Genomic DNA, 22,336 nt, shown 5'->3' with positions numbered 1-22,336 from the left:
GAAACACTCTACCAAAGTATAAAAATACTGTGTTACAATATTTTTATAGTACGTTATAGTATTTACAATAAATACGTTTTCTTGATGTTAAAAGAGAGAGAGAGAGAGAGAATGGTAAATGGCTAATTATTAAATAAAAATATTCTAAATAATACAAAAAATAAAGGTACTATTTGATAATTTTGAAAAATCAGGAACACTTGTTGGGGAAAACCCAAAAGAGATATTTTGCAAAAATTCACCTATATATATATGTAATAAAAAAAATAAAAGAACATGGCGATATGGGGAAAGAAGGAAACTTGAGCTACACATCAAAGTGATTTTGGAGTGACCCATTCCATTCTTATCATGCACATCATAATGTCTCACATTCCAAGCTTGGTTGTGTAGCCCTACTCCAATTAGTTGCCTTTCTATTTCCATCATTTATGTGTTTCAAAATAATTTAGAATCATTTTGTTCAATAAATGTTGTGGTCCTTTCCAAATATTATTTATATATTATAAAATGAACGAGATATGACCAACACAAATCTTTAAAATATCAGAAGAAACTAAAAACAAAAAAAAAATTGTGATAAATAATGAAGTCATTAATGTAGTTTTTATTATCTTTTTTTTAAAAAAAAATATTATATCAAATGACGTGTATATCAAACTAAATCAATCCTAATGTCTCAATGAAATAGGGAAATCTTAGTCATCAAAAATTTATTATTTAATATAATAAAAATAATTAATTTATTTTGGAGTTTTTATTTTATTTTGGGAGAGGCATCAATCAATATTATTTATAGATGTATTAAGGTAAATCGAACGGAACAGCTTGTATTGGTGGGGCCATTATCTCGTTTGGGGGCCCCATCGTTATTCCTCTGAGGACTGACGCAAATAATTAGAGCAGGATAATTAATTACTAATTATTCCGTTGTGACAGTTCTCTACTCCCAAACAGGGAATCATTGGTGAAAGCAGGGTGAGACAGGAACGGCACGATTAACCCGACCTTGTCCTCCACAAGACAACAAACCCTAATTCCTTCAATCATCGTTGAAATAATTGTCTCCCTTCACCTACTTCTCTCTGTCTTCCCCTCGCCTTCCTTCCTTCCTTGCGCGGATTTCTCCTACGGATCCCCAATTTCTCGTCGAAATTGGTGCTTTGAAGGAACAAATTCCAGGATTCGGTTCCGGTTCTTCCTTTTTTCTTTTTTTACTGTTGTTGTGTGTCAATCGGAGCTTTGAAGGGACGATGATGACGACGATGATGTCGGTGACGATGGTTGCTTTCGGCCCTTGTTTTGCGTGAAGATTTCTGGTTTCTTACGGATTAAGGTCCTATCGATCTGTTGTTGTCGCTCGCTAAGTTGTCGGGCGGCAGCTGCGATGACTTCTCATGCTGGATCCGGAGATCTGCTGTCGGATGCCGAGATTGGATCGGTTTCGAGAGAAGGTTAGTGGCTTGTTGGAAGATTTTGGTGGCGCCCGATGTCGTTCAAGAGCATAATTCAGGATATGAGGGATGAATTGGGGAGCATCTCGAGGAAGGGGTTGGAGGTGAAGCTGGGGTATGGGCTGAGGTCAACGTCGCGGCGGACGGTGCATGATGCCCTCGGGCCGCCGCTGGTGGATGCGCTGAGTCAGAGCTGCTGGGCGAACATGCCCCCGGAACTGCTGAGGGATGTGCTGATGAGGATCGAGGAGGCCGAGGGCTGGTGGCCGCAGCGGAAGGACGTGGTGGCCTGTGCTGGGGTGTGCCGGAGTTGGAGGGACACGATGAAGGAGATCGTGAAGACGCCTGAGGTGTCGGGCAAGCTAACCTTTCCTATCTCCTTGAAGCAGGTATAAACGAGAACTACTTATTTGGCTATCAAATCAGCTTGTTCAATTATAATTTTGTTTCGCTAATCTTTGTCTTAGTATAGTTGATGTCAAAATTTAGGTTTCTAAACTCTAAAAAAATAAGGCCCTTTTGACCTTTTTTTAGGAAGAATTTCGATTTTCTTAAAGAAAATTACTGGTTTATGTGATCAGTGATAATGCAATGTTTAATATTTGGTGTCATTTGTTTCTCTCTTGACATTTTAGTATTACTTCTGTCATGTTGCTTACTGCAACTTGGATTTAGGAGTGGTGGGTGGTTGAGCCATAGTCTGTGGAGACTTCCCAAATGATTTTCTTCTGTTTCCCATGAAGAAGTCTATCTTCTTTCTTCATTCTTTAAGAACTGGGATCTTGATAGACACTAACTTTATGATGCACATTACCTTTGCTTGTCTTGATTTGCAACTTTTCCAAATGGATTTACATGCTGTTTTAATTTTTATGTGATCCAGCAAATATTTGTAATATCATGCTGGTGACATTACCTTGGTAAACATATCCATCTGACTTCTCTTATATTTCATCACATTGTCCACAAAATTTATTATCTACAATATGCAGCCGGGCCCAAGGGATTTTCCTCTCCAATGTTTCATAAGGCGGAACCGAAGCACACAAACTTACCATCTTTACCTTGGTCTTAATGAAGGTAAGATTTTCTCATCTTATATCCTAGTATCCTTTTTTGAAATTTTGATATTTGGAGATTTTGCGGGAGCTGCCCTTTTTTTGTTAAATATTCTGCAAATTTCTATTCAGCAACTTTTGCTACATGCAATTTTTTAATTTTACCAAGATATTCCCGTCAGATTAACTTCTATTAACTGTCAATGGATTCTAATTGTATCACCAATTAAGTAGGTTTTTATAATTATGAAATTAGTCTTATTTCATCAACAGCAAAAATTGACCATAAAAATTGATCTATTTATGATTTTTCAATGGACCAAGTTTAGAAACATATGGATATTTAGATATGCCTGCTTTCTTTTACTCACTGATGTACTGGCATTGTTGTGAAGAAGAAATCAAATTTACAATGTTTTGTTTGTTGTAAAATTCCTGAAATAAGCAACCTTTTTTTGTTCTTGTTTAAGTTATGTTCAGATTTTCCTTTGTCTGCATTTATTTTTTTATTCAGTTATCACTTATAAACTCAACATTTAACAACATTGACAGATGATGGAAAATTCCTGCTTGCTGCACGAAAATGTCGGCGTCCTACATGCACCGACTATCTCATCTCCCTTGGTACAGATGATATGTCAAGGACGAGTGCTACATATATCGGGAAACTGAGGTGATGGTCAAATAGTGTATTCCATTGGTTCATGTGAAGATTAAAGTGCTAGATTTGTGGAAGTGCAAATAGTTGCATAGAAATACTAGGGTGATGGTTATGAAAATCATGGAACCATGATTGTACTTTGGGTTGCTTCGTCATGTGTCACATTGGTCTAACTTATATTCTCTTCCTGAATGGTTAATCTAAATTAACAATTGTTAGTATAACTTGGACAGAACCAGATTAGTTTAGTTTGGTCATCTGCATTAAATGCTTAAAGTTGCATTCCTGAACCCAAAGCATTATTTTGAATTGATTTCCCAATTCCTAGTCCACTGAAATTTGACATTTGCAAAAGCTCACAGTTTTCATTTGTTAGAGCATTGATGTTTTTACAGATGCTTTCCATTTTAGAAACTGTGCTGATAAGGTTTCCGTACGGGCTCTACATTTATGAATATGCTAGATACAATTGATGAATTCCTTACCTTGTCATGAGCTGCAGCTTATATATATCTTTCACTTCATTACATTTGCATGTACTTATATGAACTTCATTCCATGAAATTATCTACTATTGGCCGTTGCTTCATTTTAATTTGTATAAGTCAGTTTCTTGTATTCTCATCATAGTTCCTGTTTCATGCAGATCTAATTTTCTGGGAACCAAATTCACCATCTATGATGCTCAGCCACCTCATGCTGGAGCTATGATATCGAGAAGTCATTCCACTCGCGGAGGTGGTTCTGAACAAATCTCTCCCAAGGTTCTTGCTGGAAACTACCCTGTTGCCCACATTGCTTATGAGTTGAATGTGTCGGGTTCGAGGTAAGTATTGTCAACTTATATAAATTGTTTGTTGACCTTTGCATTGTTAAAACAAGGTGATAGCATATTGACAACCATTTAGAAACTAATCTTTTGTATCTTAGTGCAGTAATTTCTTTAATTCTTGTGTTGTTATTTTTTTTTATTGTTTGTCTCATAAATCCTACCCCAGTGATAATTATACTCTGTGCAAATGTTTATAAACGGCTATATTGCACTTCTGATCATCCAAACCTCTCTTTCGTCCTTGTTGATCTGACCATAAGTGTTCAATGTAGGAGTGTTGAAAGATAAGTTTAGTATCCATAAAGGTTGGAAACAAGATTTTAAAAATGGACCGCACCAGTTGGTATGGATTAGTTTTTAGTTTTTTACTGTCCCACAGATGACTCATACATGGGTGATTTTATGCAATACATTCTGAAACTGAGTTTACATCCTGGTATCCTTACCGCACGAGGCTGACCTAGTAGTAAGCTGATTGCTAACAAGCTCTTTTATTGGTGTCGTTCTGTCATGGACAAACTTCTAAACAAGGTGTTTGATGTAATGCTTATGTATGTCCGTGTCTTTTGGTATATTTATGCCTTGTACAGCATGTAAAGGGACGGCCGAAGGCTTAATAGTCCCATTTTAGTTGGGTTGGTGGCCTCTTTAAGCTTGTAAATAAAGGTTGTGTCATGTGGACACGTGCGAGAGATTTTCGGTCTGTAATGGACCATTTTACCCTTTGTTGTGCCACTGTTCAGAGCTTGTAAAGTCTGTTTGTAATTTGCATTGTTTATGAAGTGTTTTTCGGAGATGTTTGCTTGTGGATCCCGTTTGAGGCGTTCTCTCTAACCCGTTCTCTCTTTTGGTGGTCCTAAGGGACAATGGGAGGCTTCGGGGAGGCTGACTTTTGCGGACGGACTCGCAAGGGTGCCGCACGACTTAGGCAAAACTAGCTAAGTCCGTGACAGATGGTATCAGAGCGGGACAAGCACTCATAGAAACACTTAGCATGTAAACGTGGGGGACCTAGTGGGGCTGCGTTGAGGGCAGTCAGCACACGCGCGACCGTTTGGGGGAAAACGAGTATGGAGATGTAGGGAAAAGGAGTCGCTTAGAGGAGCGGGCATCTGAGATTGGAATTCAGAGGAATGGCCAACCCTTCGCGCAAGAGGCACCACGAGAACAGGCAAGCTTGGAAGAATGTGGAGCGCACAAAGGTTGGGATGACTGAGTTTGAGCTACGACTCAACGTTGACAACTATACTTGATGGTGCTCAAGGCAAGCGAGGCGCTTGGTAAAGGATGAGACCATCCAAGGTGGAATGAGTTGCTCAATGACCAAAAGAGTTATGCAAAGCTCACAGAGGTGAGGGGAATTGCTAACTCGAAGAATTTGGTACTCATGCATGGGCTTGTATGCGGACGATGGAATGTTCGTGGCCATCCCAAGGCGACCGAAACTCGGCGCCATGGAGCATTGAAACTTTCTCTTCGGCATGTGAAGGATACGTCCGTAGGAGGCTGAAGTGTGCAATGAGTTCAGCATGTTGCTAGGCCTTGAGGGGTGCAGCGGGGGCTGTATTGACGGGGAGTCGCAATCTAGCAAGTGCGTTTGCAGGAGGCAGAACAATGCACAGTTTGTTCAGCAGATCGGAGTAGTCCAAGGGGATGATGGTCTCCGAAACGAAGAGAGATGTTGCTCCAATGGGACAGTTATCCAGGAGGGATAAGTTCCGGCTCTCCAGAGGCAGAATAATGTGAGACGGACCTCACATGTTGAGGAGTACCTCAACAAACAACTCCACGAAGCTCGATGGACTGAGCAAGCGGCGAGGAGTCGTCGCATGATCTCGCTTGAGAGAATGCATTGGTGGATGCATTGCGAGATCAAGTGGGGGAGCGACCCAAAGCAACTTAAATGAAGGCACACTTGGAGTCGATGTGGAGATCGGACTCAAGGGAGGGCTGACCCGTGGAATGGTGGGCGCGAGAGCCACTATCGACTCAATGCTAAAACGAGGAGCAGAGCAACTTGGGTGTAACTTGGCGAAGTACCCAAGCCGCATGAAAGGAGCCAGCATAGAAGTTGGAACATGGAGCAGAGGCACAGTGCTTTTCTTAGATAGAGGTCAAGGACATGAACTCTTGCAGAGGCAAGAGTAGGATCATGTTGTTCCATGGGTCCATATTTCTAACGGAGCAGACTTATCTTGCATGGTGCCAAAGACGAAGGGAGCTTCTGTGCACATGCACCTTATCTCGAAGGAGCATTTGATAGAGGAACCAAGGCGACTCAATTTGCGGAGGCGAAGTTAGGTTCAAAAGGCCTTAGCACGGGGCAAGAGGACGCAGAGGCAGGTACTCTTGAAGAATATGCCACAGTGTTGCCATTCAAGTTGCCATGAAGGAAGCAGTGCGCAGCGGAGATTGTGCTGGTAGGGGCAGAGGCCCAGGATCCAGAGAATGATGCACAAATTACAGTGAAGTCGGTGGACTTCGGGAGCTACTAGGCGACGGACTGTCCTAGAGCGGTGCTTCATCTAGGTGTGACCCAAGAGTGGGTGGATGAAGGTCGATTGCCAAAGGAGCGAACAAAATCGAAGGTGGAGGAGACCCTGCGATGTATTGGCAGAGGCCACACATGGAGGGTTCACAATTCGAGTTTATTCCACAAGGATCAGAATGTAATGGAGATGTCACCAGGAGGCGACATGGTGCAGCGGATCGTGGTGGAACAGTTCGTGGCAATGTGATACACACGACTGAGTCCTGGGAGGGACTAGATCATATGGAGGTATGATCGGGAGCTACTGGGAGCTCCACTTCGGTGAACAACACGACGACAAGAAGGGCTATGGATTCAAGGAGTGAAGGCCATGGTATCGCAGAGGCGGGTCTTCCGTGCGTGCATCGAATTTTGCATCGGATGAAAACCTTGGCCATCAGCATATGGGGGCTGGGTTCCACTAAGGGAAAAGTTCGAATGCAAGTACCAGTGAGTTCCATGGGAGGAACTTGATCATGCAAAGGTATGATCGAAGCAGTTGGAGAGTTGGACTGCTCCAGAGCTCATATTCGCTTAAGGGAGCCCGGCAAGTCAGAGGACAAGGTCGAGTAAGCGAACGTTGCTACCAATGAAGCTAAGGAGAACAGAAGCAGTGCAAACCCTACAATGTGATGGCAGAGGCCATGCATGGGAGTTGTAGTCTGTCTTTCCTTCGACCAAACAGACTGCTTGGAGAACACAAAGGTGTTGAAGCAGGGAGTCGAAAGGGGTGAGGAAGCAACGACGAGTCCAGAGGGACTTAGCTACCCAAAGTCAAGCAATCAGTTAGAATGGAGGTGAACTCGGAGGAGTGTCACGGAGACATATCTATTGATTGTGAAGAAAAGAGATGTAGATGCGAGGCGACGGATAGTAGGGCCATGGGCATGGCAGCGCCATGGTACCGCAGAGGCGGGACTTTCGTGAAAGTCATTGATCCCTTGCTCTCATGGAGGGAGAGTGCTTGGTCGTGAAAGGGGCCGAGGAGGTGGAGAATGCAGAGGCAATCTCCAAGTACCGAGACAAGGCTGAAGGGCAGAGGCTGAAGAACTTCGTAAGACCGGTGTCAATGTGCTTCTCATCAAAGATAGCCGAAAGTGAAGGACTTCGGGTCATGCAAGAGTGCATAACCAAGGAACGAAGCAGGCAGTACGCGGTGCTGTACCTTTGCTACTCAGAGGAATAGGCGGCAGGGTTGATGGAGAAGACGGTACAATCCCAGACGCGACCAAACCTATGAGAGAATTACTCCAAGTTGGGATGAAAACTTCCTGCATTCCAGAAGTTCAATGACATTGAGAAGGTGAATCACAGTAACTAACTCAACGCAAGGAGTGCAAACACTTCAAGTGCTTCAGAAGTGTGAGCAAAGAGCAGGCGAAGGCCAGTAACCAGCTCGATGCATGAAGTACAACCTCGAGGAGGCGGGCGAAGTCAAGTAATTTTTGCCTTCTCAACCCTTAAGAGAATGGGCGAAACCGAGTACCCCAATTCTCTTATCTATCCAGCAGAGGAGCTCTGCACAAGTTCAAAGACCCTTCGAAGATAATGGAAGACAATAGTTATCAAATCCTCACCAACGGTGATCAGTGCTACTGAGAGTAGATTGTCCGCTTCATTTCCTAACGAAATGCCAATCGAAAGCGGAAGTGATGCGAACCTACTTGGATGTGACAACTAAGTGAAAGAAGAGTCAATGAGCATATTTTGTGGAGGAAGGACCCAAAACTTCAGAAGTTTGCGAGATGATGCTCGTTAAAGCTCCAACAAGCATCCAACCAGTTCTAGCAGCATGAGAAATTCGAGAGACTAGCGCAGTAAGGATGGTCTTTTCCTTCATTTGGGGGATCCGCAGGAATCAACAAGGATCAACACAACTCAACCGACCCCACACCAGAGTCAGAGTCATTGGTGAGTTGAAGCAGCATGGCGGATCAAAGGTTCGACTACTCAAAAACAGCAGTGGAGAGCAACTAGGAGCCAAGAGGCGCATTGTAGCTGGAGCAGAAGATTGAAGACTCAGCAAAGGCGAGGAGTTGCAGTGTCGACAAAGGCTTCAACGAGGACGTCGAAGGAATAAGTGGGGGAGAATGTCACGGACAAACTTCTAAACAAGGTGTTTGATATAATGCTTATGTATGTCCGTGTCTTTTGGCATGTTCATGCCTTGTACAACATGTAAAGGGGCGGCCGAAGGCTTAATAGTCCCATTTTAGTTGGGTTGGTGGCCTCTTTAGGCTTGTAAATAAAGGTTGTGTCATGTGGACACATGCGAGAGATTTTCGGTCTGTAATGGACCATTTTACCCTTTGTTGTGCCACTGTTCAGAGCTTGTAAAGTCTGTTTGTAATTTGCATTGTCTATGAAGTGTTTTTCGGAGATGTTTGCTTGTGGATCCCGTTTGAGGCGTTCTCTTTAACCCGTTCTCTCTTTTGGTGGTCCTAAGGGACAATGGGAGGCTTCGGGGAGGCTGACCTTTGCGGACGGACTCGCAAGGGTGCCGCACGACTTAGGCAAAACCAGCTAAGTCCGTGACAGTTCGCATTCCTTTTCTTTTTCTATCTCATCTTCTTCGGCTACTTTTTTCTCTTGTCCTGCTGCTGCTGCACCTCCTCTCTCTCTCTGTTTTTTTTCTCTCTGCTTAAGCAGTGTTTCGTCTGGCCCAAATCAACTGGTACCCACTCTTAGTACACTGTATAATACTGGTACTATACCAGTCCGGTTGCCAACCAGTACCATTACCGAATTGAAATTTTAATATTTGGTTGGAAATATGACTTTTTGTTTCAGTTTTGGCCCCCAATTTTGAGTTACCTTTTGGAATGTTTAAGACTGGATTTTGGAAGTTTGGGCTTACGCTATAGATTAATGGAATCAAGAATACTTATAGAATACATTTTGGTGCATAGATTCTTTGGTCTTTCCTGTTACTGCAAATTGCACCAAAAGTAAAATTAAAAGTGGCTTATAGTTTTGGTAGAAGATAACATAAATGCCTCCAATAAGCTTGATCTTGTATGTTCATGCTTACCTTCATGCAGAAATTAATTTTAGTTTGTGAACTAATTATTAAAGTTAATGGATATTGTGATACAAACATTAGACTTCAAATTTAAGTTTGCATGGACAATTTCTTTGGCAACGGTTACATTCAGTTTTTTGTAGTTCTTAAAAGTCTATTCATGGTACTGTAACAATTGGGACTTTGACACATCACGAAAATCCAAGTCAATGTATTTTCCTGCTTTAAAATGAAAATTATCATACATATCTAATTTCAAATATTCTGGAGATCCAAGATCAAATTTATGCTTAATTTCTCACTATAAACAAATTTAACTAAACACACATCAAAATAGATATTATGATAAAAAAAAAATTGTACAGGAGATTCAATGTTACTTACATGTGAAAGCAATGTCCTTTTAGGATTGCAAGTTTAGAATAGTTTGTTGATAACTGGTTAAAATGTATCATGCTAGAAAACATTGGCATGCATCACACATATGCCTTGGCCAATTCTCATTCTAATAGGGTTGTTTTGGTTGTTCTATCAATTAATAAGAGTCAGTGACGTGGACTTTCTCTTATAGGGTTCAAGGTTTTGGTCACAAAGGCTTTAACATACCAAGACATTTAGACAAATCATTAAGAATGTCCTCAGGAGGGTCCACCTCCATCACACAAGTTGGAATCTGAAGTGGGAAGCTTGAAAGAAAAAGTTTGGAGAGAGTATTCAGAATAGAATCAGAGACTTATCCCCTATTTACATGCATTGGAGATGCCTTTTTTATATTGTTGCAAACAGTCAGGCCATATTCGGAGTGGGGGGACATGGTCGTAATAAGCATTGCAGGGACAGTCACCGGTCTGACTATGATAGTGGTGGCAGTTATGGGTTGCATGTCAAAGTAGTGAAATAGAATATTGCCTAAACCAGTCTATTTGTTGAAGTGGTGGTGCGGCCAGTTATTGTCATTGGCATGTTATTTGCTATGGCACAATCTGTCAAGGTCTAAGTTGGCCAGCACATCGGTGTGCCCGCTGATGTGAAGCATAATCGTTATGTGCCAAAATGGTCCTAGTATTGTACCCATGCAATGAAATGAATGAAATTATTAGTATACTAGTATCAACTGAAGATTATCCATGTATCCATCCTTAAGTTTCTAGAATGAAATTATTAGGAAGTTTTGACTGCAAATAATCTGTGTTTCTACCTACACGCTTGAGGTATATTTTTGATAAAACTGTTGGAGCTGCTAAGATTGGCATGGCATGTGGTGTTCATGCGGCCACATTTGTCAGCACCTTGTTCTTTTGATTCTGAAGCTATATGACGTTTCATGCTACTAGGCTCTTTAACTTTCTAAAAATCCTCAGGTCACTATATTCGTTTATCTTCTTAAACTAGCCTTATTTTCTCCTTCATCCTCCTTGTAATAGTTGGATTGACTAGATCTTGTACATGGGCTTTTATCTAATTTTTACTCAAGTACTATCTCCAACTTACTGCAATTTTGTTGTAATATATATACTCTTTGTAAAAGATCGAATATTTATTTGATTTATAATTATTAATTAAATACCAGAGGTCCTCGAAGAATGCACTGTGTCATGGATTCAATACCTGCTTCTGCAATTAAACCAGGAGGGGTGGCTCCAACTCAGATAGAGTTCCTGCATGCCAGCCTTGATTCTTTTGCGTCTGTACCATTCTTCAGATCTAAGTCATCACGGATAGAATGTTTGTTGGGATCATTTTCTGGCTTGAATGAGGAAAAGTTGGTTTTGAAGAACAAAAATCCAAGGTGGCATGCACAGCTTCAGTGCTGGTGCCTGAATTTCAGGGGACGGGTAACTGTCGCATCAGTTAAGAACTTTCAGCTGGTAGCTTCTGACGAGATTGGATCAGTCAGCCAAGAGCAAGAGAAGGTAATTCTCCAGTTTGGCAAGGTGGGGAAGGATTTGTTCACGATGGACTATAGCTATCCAATATCAGCATTTCAGGCATTTGCTATCTGCCTCAGTAGCTTTGACACCAAAATAGCTTGTGAATAAAACCAGGTGTGACCATGTTTCCTGCTGACTTATTTTGACTTTGTTGCAATGAGTAAATGTTGTTATGCTTGTTATTTAAGTCTTAGCCTGAATAACTTGAGCCTTTGGTAATCAAGAAGAATATCAAGATGTCATTTGTGTTACGGCATTCGTATGTTTGGTTTGTGGATCATCCTAGTCATTTGCTTAGCTAGTTATCTTGAAGTGCTTCCTCTTGCTTGATGGCATCTCCATGATTTTTTGGATACATTGAAAATGAAAACTAGGGCTGTATTCTGAAATAGCTGATTAATTTATTGTACCTTTATTTATTAGTTGAAAGCCCAGTGGCCAAAATCATGATGCGGATGAACAACAACTACCTTTCCTTCACATCCATGATCTGTCTCTTACCTGTTGAAAGTGTAGATTAATTGTCTTTTCATGTAGCGTTTTATCTGTTGACATAACATTGAACAGCTAAATGCACATATATTAGTTGAAGTACCTTGACGTCTAAGGTACAACCTAAGTTGATTGTGATTGAGAGTCACAATTAATTGTTTCTGTTCCCTCACCAGACTTGATACTCATTGGTTGTACAAATGGTGCATTACACTAACAAGAGAACAAGTTAGCAAAATTTTGCTGAAGAAGGTTGGAGTGTCATATAGCATTGGTTTCATAATAACTTGCTTTTCTACCAAAAGAGAAAAAAATAAAAAGGTGAAATTGTTCATTTTATGATATGTTAGTTTTAGATGTGTTTTATCTGGAAAAGAAACCTCAATTGTTTTAGGTGATGACCATCTGAACAAAGCTTTGGAGAAAAAGCAGGGCATTGGTGTAATTTTAATAGTGCATAGTAGAAATAGCAGTTTGATTGGTATCAATCTCTTGAATAGCAATCTGATGCCAGTGCAAGTAACTGTTCCAATAGCATGCTCAGATCTTGCTTGTGCCCCAACTGATTTGTAGGTCATCTGCTGGTTGTGTTGGAATTAATGGCTTATATTTGTTGAAATGTGGTGAATGCTGTTATAAGAATTCTCTGGTTTCATTGGCTTGTACTTAGTAGTGTAATCTGTCATTTTAGGTTGGCTTAAATTCTAAACTGAGTGTAATCTTTTGGCTCTTCCTTTTGTTGCAGAGACCTGCATTAATCCATTTGTTCCGTTGGTGCTTCTTCACTAGAATTCAGCAATGAAGTATCTATCATTTGCGGCCATGATTACCAGTTTAAGTTGATTAACCCAAGCTCTGCTATGGCAGGTAAACCTCCAAAAGCCTTCCCGGTCGTGTAGCACTTGCCGCTTGTGGTTAAAAACTTGAAAGTCTTTAGAAGCTCCTACAGCAATTCAGATACCAGCTAACTTTTTTATAAGGTGGTATGATCCTGTTGTTTTTCCTCCTATGAGGGTACCATTTTTCCACCTTGGTTGAAAGTAATGTAATTCTCCAAAATCTATGCTATCACTAACTCAGTTGCTCAAGACCAGTATCCATGTGAACATGCACCAATTGCTTCAAGTTGAACAAGTTGCACATCAACAGTGGGAGAAAGAGAGGCATGCAATGTGGGACACTGGTTTTCTGGAGGTTCTCTTTCTTCATTTCTAAGATCTCAATTTCCCAACCTGCAACAAAGTAAGTTCTATCAAGATCAAATTTGGAAAGAGGGAAAAAAAATCAACTGAGCTCTAGCATGAAGATGCAAAGGGGCATCGTATGGTCTCCTCAAGTTGAGGCCTTAAAAACCAATTGACCAGATCTCCTTCCAAGTCTCTTCCACTAATGGATGAAGTATTTGTTTAGCTTGTTGAATACTTACCATACAGTGATATTGCTTGCCCTGGCAGGAGCACATATGCTACTTCACTGGGAAGATGAAATGGCAACAAACTTAAGCTTTTTAGACCTTATATGCTGCCACTTATAATAATGTAGAAATCACCTAGCATTGCTTCATTATAAGTATGACATAAAATTAGATGATCTCCATCAGATGTGCTAATTGATACACCCATGAATAGACGCAAGTCATCCAACATGCGGTACACGGTGTACCATCTTCCCAACTTTAGATTGTACTCTTCTTCTTTTCTTCATGAACTGAATCAAAGTTCAAAGTATAATTGTTTAAATCAAAGTATAATTATAAAGCATAAGTAATACGCTATGCAATTTGATCTATCAAATTTGTAGGTTAAATTTTTTTGTAATATTTAATTAAGATTAATCCATTTTTCTTATAAATTTATTGGCATGGAAGAGGCACGGCAACTACATTGGCGCAGGGCCACGTGCTATGGTGCGAATCTTAAAGCCCAGCCCGGCTTAGACGCTTAGCCCGGCCAAGTCTTTTAAGGCTTCGGCCTGCCAGGGAAGAAACCCTAATTCCGATCTAAAGGCGATCCCCTGCGCCGTCCCTCGGTTCCATCTCCTTCCTCTCTCTTCGCAACGATATATAGAGAACCAGATCGTTTGCTCAAATATTCGCTGGTGTTTGTTGGGGATGAGTTCTCGTCTCCATCTTTAACTTCTTTGATTCTTTCTGACTTGCACGTATGGATTTATTTGTTGGCTGAAGGTCTTTTATCTGAGTGATGGGAGTGATCTTGTTTGTCTTTCAGTATGATCATCGGATTTGTGTGTAAAACATGTTCGAAATAACGTTTTTCTTGGGGTTTATGCTTTTGCGTTTCGAATGATGTTGTCGTTGGTCTTCTTGGCATAATCCGTGGATATCTGTGGGGAATTGATATGTTTGGTGTCCGAAAATGTGGTTCTTTGCTCAGCGGTTGTGTCTCTGCCTAGTAAATATGTGTTTTACTTGAAATGAAATTTAAGGGACTTTTCTTGGGTTTGGGTTTTCTGTTTGGAATGCTTTGCTGATGATGATAGCTTTAGGCATGAGCCCCAACAACATCTGCGCTCCAGGATCGTTGATGCCTGGGTTGTTGTTCGCAAGGATGAATGTGCCAAAATGCTAATCTGAGGTCTTATTGTTCGAATGTATAGGATTCAGAAATTTCTCCATTTTTTAATCTATCTTTTCAATTATATAGCCAGGGTAAGTGTTGCTGATGATGGTAGATATAGGCATGAGCCTCAACAACATCTGCGCTCCAGGATTATTATTTGCCTGGGTTGTGTCAAGGATTAAGCAAATTCATTGTTTTTACACTTGTTTTGAACTCTGTGGCGAGGAATAGAATGTAGAAGATGTCACTGAATCCTCCGAACAATAAATGCTAAAATACAATATGTATATAATGGATATCATCATCTTGTTGTGTAACAGTGAAAATTAGTCATGTCTGTTTCTGCAACATTTTGTGAAAAAAAATGAGTCATACTTTATTTAACAAAATATGCCTAACTAGTTTGGTTTCAGACACTTTCAGATAATGCTAAGATATAGTCTTACAAGGTTTACACATTAACCAGAAAGAATTCTGTAGATACTCATGGTGTTGAAAGCTAGACGAACTGATTTAAAGCCATTATAGCATTTGAACAATACTGAGTTATAGATTAGATTTTGAATGGCTTACTCAGTAATAGATCTTTTTTTGTTTTTAATAAATATCTTCTCACCATATCTTTTTATGTGAAATCATAAATATGTAGGAGCTCATGATGAGCATGATGCTTATTTTGCCTGGGAGAGTATTTATCAATTTTCCAAGTTTTTTTCTATCATTTTTTGCAATATGCCTTGGATGTATTCTGCAGCTGCAAGATAGCTGTAAGAATTTATGCATTGAATTCAGAAAAAAGAAGTGTCGTGGATAGCTGAAGTAAACTCATAGCTGAACTGTCAAAGAGCATATGCTGTAGTGCGACAATTTACCTGGGAATTTTAAGCGTATAAGATGACATTGGATATTCAAACAATGAGCATGAAATTTCAGTATATCTTCAACGCATATGACTTTTATATTTTGGCATATGTGACCTAATTATAATTGTATAGAAAAAGATAAAACAGTATTCAATTTTAGCATATGTGAACTAGCCAAATCTTTGTCAGCTGATATGATATTAAGATTTCATTTTTATAAAGTTCCTTGGGAAAGAAGATACAATTGTCCGAATTCTTGAAGAATCCTGACTTCTCCTTTTGGTTCCTGCCTTTTACTGTTAGGTTGGATATGTGGTTATCTGGGACTAGAACTGCATTGTTAGGTGGATACAGGAAGTATGCTTAATCTAATAATGTATCATATTTTGTGTAATTTGAAATTTTGGTTTATTCTTTATTTTAACATGTAAAGCATATTAGAAAAGTTTATATTTCATTTTATTGTTCCTCTTGCAGTTGATTTTTAAAAGTGTATTATAACCTAATATGCGTACTAAGGCATGCTATTTTTTGCTCATTGTGAGCTATGTGGAAGAGTGGTTGAAGACCAGCAGTTTACAAGTGAATGGTAGGTTTTATTTGCAAATGTTAGGTGAGGTCTACTCCCTGCTCGATGGCTTTATAAACCCAGTCCATCTTGAAATAAAGCCATGAGTTTGTCATTGTCCTGTAGGTTTGCATTCTTACCATATGGTCGTAGTTTGTAAGAAGGATTGATCACATGGGACCTGGTGGACCTCCTGGCCCAGGCCCAGGCCCAGGTTGGGGTCCTGGACCTGGGGGCCCTGGGCCTTGTGGCCCTTGCTGCGATTTACTCTCTTCATGGTTAGTTATTTTTTATTATCTTGCTGTTTAACATTTTATTCTCCATACAATATTTTCTTAGATCTTGCTCTGGATCATATGTTAACGTTACTCCATCATAGTGCAGCATTGGTTTATTTAAGCTGTATCTCAGTAGAACAAAGCTGTTCTATTCGTTAACTTGCATCTTTTGTTTGTCTTTTTTCTAGTTTGTATCCTTGCCAAAAAGAAAACATTATAAACTCCAGTCCTTTCTTGCAATTATAACTTTTGGATTATTAGTGACCTGATTGCTTAATGCTTTAGGTCAGCAACATTTTTGGGTATGGTTTAGTTGTCTTTCTAGATTTTTCACATTGTTTCTTTTATTTAGATCAAACTACTGCTTTTGCCAGATTTCCTGTTTAAGGACTTAAAAGAGTGTTCGTTTCTTGACTTGCAGTTTTTCCTTCCTCTGCTGCTGCTGGTTGCTTCGAGACTGCTGTGGCCCGCTATTTGGCCGACCTCCTGGCCCTCCCGGACCACCCTTTTAATATGCAGTTGGACTAAATGGAGTCCTAGTAATAATGGGGGGTATCAGTAAACGGCTCCTCGGAATCAGTCGGTGTTTTTGTGTACTAAAATGATCCTTTCACGCCAGTATATTATTGCTTCTGTTGTTTGGTAATGGAGGTTGATGAGGTCTTTCTCGTCGAGGAATTGGTAATGGATGATGCAGTTATCTTCGTTGAATCAATGGATATTGTTGGCATTGTGTAATAATATGCGCTGTGCTTTGACTTCAGTAGCTGTTTGCATCGTGCGATAACATTACAGGTTACAGATTACAGCTTAGCATTCACAGATCAGTCTTTTTTTTACTATTGATTTTTTGAAAATAAAACATTATTATATTACTTACTGTTTTAATGTTAACGATTTTATTTTTTCGTTCGCATAGTCAGTAAGTTGAAGAATAAGATGAATAATAATAATAGATTTTATGTTTTCGTCCGTCGAGGCAACCGCTGCGACTCCGATAAACCACATTCTAACTCGTTTCGCCAATCTCCTCTCCCTGCTGCCAACAGACTGTCATCCATCATCCATGGCGGCTCACCTCATCCTTCCTCCCACCCCTCTCTTCGCCCTCGTTGCCCTGCTGCCCCTCCTCTCCGTTCGACGCCGGTGTCGGCTAATTATATATTATCTCATATAATTAGAGTTTTTTAACATTTCAATCGTTAGAGTTAAAAAATTTATGTTTGAATCTCTTTTAACGATAAAAAAATATAACATACGACAACACTTACAAAAAAAAATGATATCAAAATAATGACAAACAAGTAATTTTAATATTCTAGTTATATTTTTAGTGGTGATAAATGATAACACCGTTAGGAGCCGCGAGGGAGCTGAGAAAGAGGACAACGTAGATGCCAATGCTATGCATCTACATGCATTGGCATCTAGACATCACTCGATAATTGTGTCGACGTCGACAAAAATGTGGGGAAGGATGATGCTCATCCTTTTTTCTCTCCTTCCCTGATCCTTCATCCTTCTTCCTCCTTTCGTTGCTCAACATGCGCAAAGGTGAAAGAAAGATGAGCGATATAGAATGATGCAGAGTTGTCAAGCATTACTCATCCTTCTTCCCCATCAGCGCCAACATAGATGCATAGTGTCGCTCAACATCTACATTGGTGTTGACGTAAATGCAAAGCGACATCGCTCAGCATTTGCATCGGTACGACTCTGCATATGCGGGGAAGAATGCTTGGCATTCACTTTGCATTTGCATTGGCACTACTCTGCATATATGGGGAAGAATGCTTGGCATTCGCTCTGCATTTGCATCGACACAACTCTACATATGCAAGGAAAAAGGGTCGCTCGGTATCTGCATCGACACCAAGACAAATACAAATGCAAAGTGTTGTTGCTCGACACTTACATCGGCCCCAACAACAATGTAGGTAAGGGCAATGCTCATCCTTCCCTCATCCTTTTTTCCTCTTTCGTCGCTTGGCATACGTAAGGGAGAAAAAAAGAACGAGTGATGCAGAACATTATCAGCACTGACACAAATGTAAAGTGACTGCTTTGCACCTATGTTGGTGATGATGTAGTTGTTGAGTGGTGCTTTGTATTTATATCTGTGTTTGAGATAGATGCTCAGCGACGCTTTGCATTTATATTTACGTCGACGTTGATATAGTTGACGAGTGGCACTAACGCATATGCTGAGCATCATCGACATCTGCATTGTCCTCATCCTCTAAGAAATTATAAAAATTATAATGTAACCTTTTAAGCCTACGACCGTATGCTAAAGTGTGACAGGGCTACTATGTAATTACACCCCTCCCCAAGGGCTAGAGCGTCGTCGTCGTGGAGTCCGACGAGGCCGACATGGGCGTCGAGACCTTCTACGACGGCTACCTCGCTGCAATTATGGTCGAAGAGGGTGCCGTGGCCCCCGTCGGCTCCGCCAACGCCCTCCTAGCTGGACGAGATCCCCCTCGCTAAATCCCAAGCCTCCTCCTCCTCCGCCAGTGGCGTTTCCGCTTCTCCTCCTCCCGCTCAAGCACCTGCCTCTCCTCCCCTGCGAACCGTAGCGTCTCCGAAACCCTCTCCGGCGGCCGCTTCTTCTTCGACTCACTCGGCGTCAGACGGTGGGCAGCGGATACGCTAAGAAGCTTGCTAAGGATCTAAAGTTGGACCTGACTGGGTTGTCTGGAACCGGACCAATGGGGAGAATCGTGGCCAAGGATGTGGAAATTGCCGCTGCAAGTGCTGCAGCCATGCGGATCGCTCCACCGAAGGCCACAGTGGAATCTCGATTGGCGAAGTCTCCTACTTCTCCAGCCATCGAATTGGGCACTGTGGTTCCATTCATCACAATGCAGTGTGCTGTTATCTAAAACATGGTCGATTGCCTCTCAGTTCCGACGTTCCGGGTGTTTATACGATCACAACGAATGTCCTTGATGATCTTTACAAGAAAGTGGGTATTTTCTCAATCTCCAATTTCCTAAAGGAGCGATTTTTGATCGAGCTGTTATTAATTGCCCAGAGCTGCTTCGGGTTTGATGGGTGTAGACTAAGTCAAAGGGGTGTCACCATGACTGCATTGCTAGCAAAGGCTACTGTTGCTGCAGAGATGGTAAAAGCTTTACCTACAACAGCAGCATCAACATTGCTGTTGCTGTGGCCATTGATGGAGGGTTAATCACACCAGTCCTTCAGGGTGCAGACAAGGTACTTCCACTCTCCTGTGATCTTGATTGGAGTCTTTGGACTTCTTATTTAAGGTTTGAGTGCTGGATGTATAGGTTGATATCTACTCATTGTCAAAGAAATGGAAGGAATTGGTTGACAAGGGAAGAGCGAAGCAGCTGCAACCTCATGAGTATAACACTGGTACCTTTGATTCTTCTCCTATTGTACAGATAACTAGTCCAGTTAAGTTATTTCTAAATTGGAGTTTCAGCACTTTTGCAATAACATATAAAATAATTTATTTAATTTAGAAACTTCCTTAAGACAATTGAAGATGTCAATGTATATGTGCCATCCCTAATCATGTGGATTTCCATCTTCAAAGCTCCATCTGCAAGTTGTCATTGTTGAGACATCCTAGTAGTTAGTGCACTTTTGCACAGTTGATAGATCTCATATTCTGAGTCCACTTGTGAACATCTTATATGTTGTCTAATGAAATAAAAGGAAATGAATTTTTTTTAAAAGCTCCGTCTGCAAGTTCAAAATCATATTTAGGGTGTTTCTGGACAAGGTCCATTATAGATTGATTTTTTTTTTTTTTCTATTGGGAGTTCATACATCAGAAGGAATACATTATTCTGTCAAAGAGCTATTTGATGGTTGCAGTATTAAAAATCTTCTTTTGATGTCTGATGGCCATATTTTCAACATAAGGAGCTATTTGACTCATAAACACTCCAAACATCTGTAAGTCATGTTAATACCTAATAGAAACCCATCACACTATGCTGCTATCCACTATACTGAAATCTCCAAGATGCATGCTTCTATTTGTAAAAGTTTCTCTGCTTAAACACACAGTTATCAGTTGGGTTCATCATGTGCAAAAAATAAGTCAGAGTTTGGAGCATGTGAATGGTGAATGTGCATAATCATTAAGTCAGAGCTGGCTTCTAATTATAGAGGAACATATTCTGAAACTTGAGGATGTAACTTTATTCTCATAAGCATATGGGATGCTCTAAGTAGTTTTAAATATATAATGGTGTATTTTATCTTATCAAAGCTCCAAGTTCCATGTTCTTATTAAGGGAAAGGACTCCTGTATGACCTTACATTTTTCAGAAGCTCTTTCATGGTTTGCCAATCTTATAGAATGGAACATTACCCTACCCAGTTAAGGGCTTAAGGCAACATAAATGTGGATCAGTATCGGTAAAGCAGAATGAATTTTATCAATTCATATACAATCCAAAATGTAAATTGAACTTTGTAACTTATTGATAAAATTCTCTTGGGTCAAATTAAATATAATGCGATAGTTGTGATATATAATGGATGAAGATACATATACAAAGCCTAACAAGTTCATTTACTGGAGGAAAGTAAGCATTCTTCTTTGGTTCGGTTCAAAAATGTTAAAGATCATTGAAACTAAAAGGAGGATGGAGAAAGAAGCTTCTTATCAGGCTACTAGTTTAAATCAGAATTTTTTTTGTATGATGCCCATCAAATGTCACCGGAAAAAATTGCACGTCATTACAGTTGATATGATTAATTTTTTGTTTCTTTATGTTTATGAATCTTCAGTCAATCCCAAATAGCTAATTGGTAATAGCAACTAGGAACATTTGCTTTCTTCTAGCTCATGTATGCGAGTGACATCATTGCACTTGTGACATTACATAAAATTATAATGTAGCCTTTGGTATATTATCCAGTTGTACTTTTTGCACTTCTGACTTCTCAAGATCTTGATTTCTTCTGTTTTTTTGGGCTTCTATTTTTTTATTTTTATTTTTTAATTTATGTGTTTACCACCTTCATTTTACAATTTTTTTTAGGAATACATATTTTTAATTTTATTCATATTTTTCAAATAATTATATATTTTCCTACATTTCTACTGTTCTTTTCTTTTTTCGGTTGGCATCCATCATATACAAATGCTTCTGCTGTACTCGCGTCTCCTTTTTTTCTTACTACTCTTTTGATGGTATTAGTGTGGCAACTCTTTCTTCAGTCTGCAGGTACATTTACTCTTTTAAACCTTGGGATGTTTGGTGTTTTTGATGCAATTTTGCCTCCTGGAATTGTAAGCATTGATCCTAAGTGCATCTCAACCAACTGTTGTTGCTACCGAGGATGGTAGGATTAGTTTAAAGAGTCAGATGCAGGTAAATCTTACTTTACAAACAGTAACCCTGTTATGGATCCTCTTAACTATCTTGAAATTATTTAGTTTGGCTTAATCCTAAAGCATAAAAGTGAAATCCTTGCAGGTGGATACTGCAGATCACTGTATCATTTATGGAAAGATCTCACCCTCGAAGTGCTGCTAGAAAATTAGTGAGTAGAGAAGCCATTGCATGATCCATTTTATTATTATCCGCAGATTAATGTGATATTGATTTTTTTTCATTCAACCTTATCCGCATTTTTATTGTCAGTGACATTGGTATTCCAATAAAGTTTTGTTGAGCCAAGCAGGTTTCAGTATGTTGTGACATTTGTGTTTCTACTTCAGAATGACTTCCAAGTGTGTCATTTTTTGATCTGTTTGGAAAGTGTTCTATGTTGCCTTGTCATAACAATTTCAGATTAGCAGTAATCCTGAGTGGTTGACCAGCCTTTGCATCAATCTGTGAGGTGTAGATTATAGCTTCTTATCCTCCAGTATCATTGATCCCCACAGATGGGATCGGATCTGCGGGGATAAGAAGAGACCTGACTCTTTGATTAGGAGGGCTCTAATAAGATCCTTCTTAGTCTATTAGTTAGAGATGGAGGCGTTGACTTTTCAATTAGGACCTCTCTGATAAGATCATATTTAGTTTCATGTTGACTGAACAGTTGACTGAAGACTTAGCTAATTTCTTCAT

The 22,336-nt window shown here is 40.1% G+C and overlaps 2 protein-coding genes across 6 annotated transcripts; both read left to right on the top strand.

The window, feature by feature from the left end:
* The first annotated feature begins 963 nt into the window (after window positions 1-963).
* Window positions 964-17,031, top strand: LOC135587012 (tubby-like F-box protein 6). 5 transcript variants are annotated; one of them, XM_065141375.1, is made up of 9 exons: window positions 964-1,843; window positions 2,447-2,534; window positions 3,065-3,185; window positions 3,820-3,999; window positions 11,128-11,602; window positions 12,726-15,779; window positions 15,900-16,011; window positions 16,117-16,268; window positions 16,690-17,031. In XM_065141375.1, the coding sequence occupies exons 1-5, from the start codon at window positions 1,490-1,492 to the stop codon at window positions 11,594-11,596; spliced, it is 1,212 nt and encodes a 403-aa protein (XP_064997447.1). In that variant the 5' UTR covers window positions 964-1,489; the 3' UTR covers window positions 11,597-11,602; window positions 12,726-15,779; window positions 15,900-16,011; window positions 16,117-16,268; window positions 16,690-17,031. The 5 variants fall into 5 exon arrangements, with proteins under 5 accessions (XP_064997447.1, XP_064997443.1, XP_064997444.1 ...); XM_065141371.1 differs by having other exon boundaries at window positions 15,900-16,268; XM_065141372.1 differs by having other exon boundaries at window positions 12,726-16,011.
* Window positions 16,914-22,227, top strand: LOC103978617 (dihydrolipoyllysine-residue acetyltransferase component 5 of pyruvate dehydrogenase complex, chloroplastic). Its single transcript, XM_065141129.1, is given in 9 exon segments — window positions 16,914-16,949; window positions 18,573-18,736; window positions 18,738-18,887; window positions 18,889-19,190; window positions 19,193-19,236; window positions 19,332-19,490; window positions 19,565-19,652; window positions 21,478-21,631; window positions 21,737-22,227. Coding segments are annotated over 8 exon segments (993 nt in total). The 3' UTR covers window positions 21,528-21,631; window positions 21,737-22,227.
* Window positions 22,228-22,336: the final 109 nt, after the last annotated feature.

The sequence above is a fragment of the Musa acuminata genome, chromosome BXJ3-3, assembly GCF_036884655.1.
Source record: "Musa acuminata AAA Group cultivar baxijiao chromosome BXJ3-3, Cavendish_Baxijiao_AAA, whole genome shotgun sequence".
NCBI lineage: Eukaryota > Viridiplantae > Streptophyta > Magnoliopsida > Zingiberales > Musaceae > Musa > Musa acuminata.
Note: the sequence above shows the minus strand (reverse complement) of the source record. Positions and strands in the feature narration are given on the sequence as shown.

What these genes read in the sequence shown, in the direction of transcription:
- LOC135587012 (XM_065141375.1), top strand. Translation starts at nt 1,490, where the DNA reads ATGTCGTTCAAGAGCATAATTCAGGATATGAGGGATGAATTGGGGAGC. An exon ending in TTCCTATCTCCTTGAAGCAG is followed by an intron (nt 1,844 to 2,446) that starts GTATAAACGAGA and finishes TACAATATGCAG; the next exon opens with CCGGGCCCAAGGGATTTTCC. An exon ending in TTACCTTGGTCTTAATGAAG is followed by an intron (nt 2,535 to 3,064) that starts GTAAGATTTTCT and finishes CAACATTGACAG; the next exon opens with ATGATGGAAAATTCCTGCTT.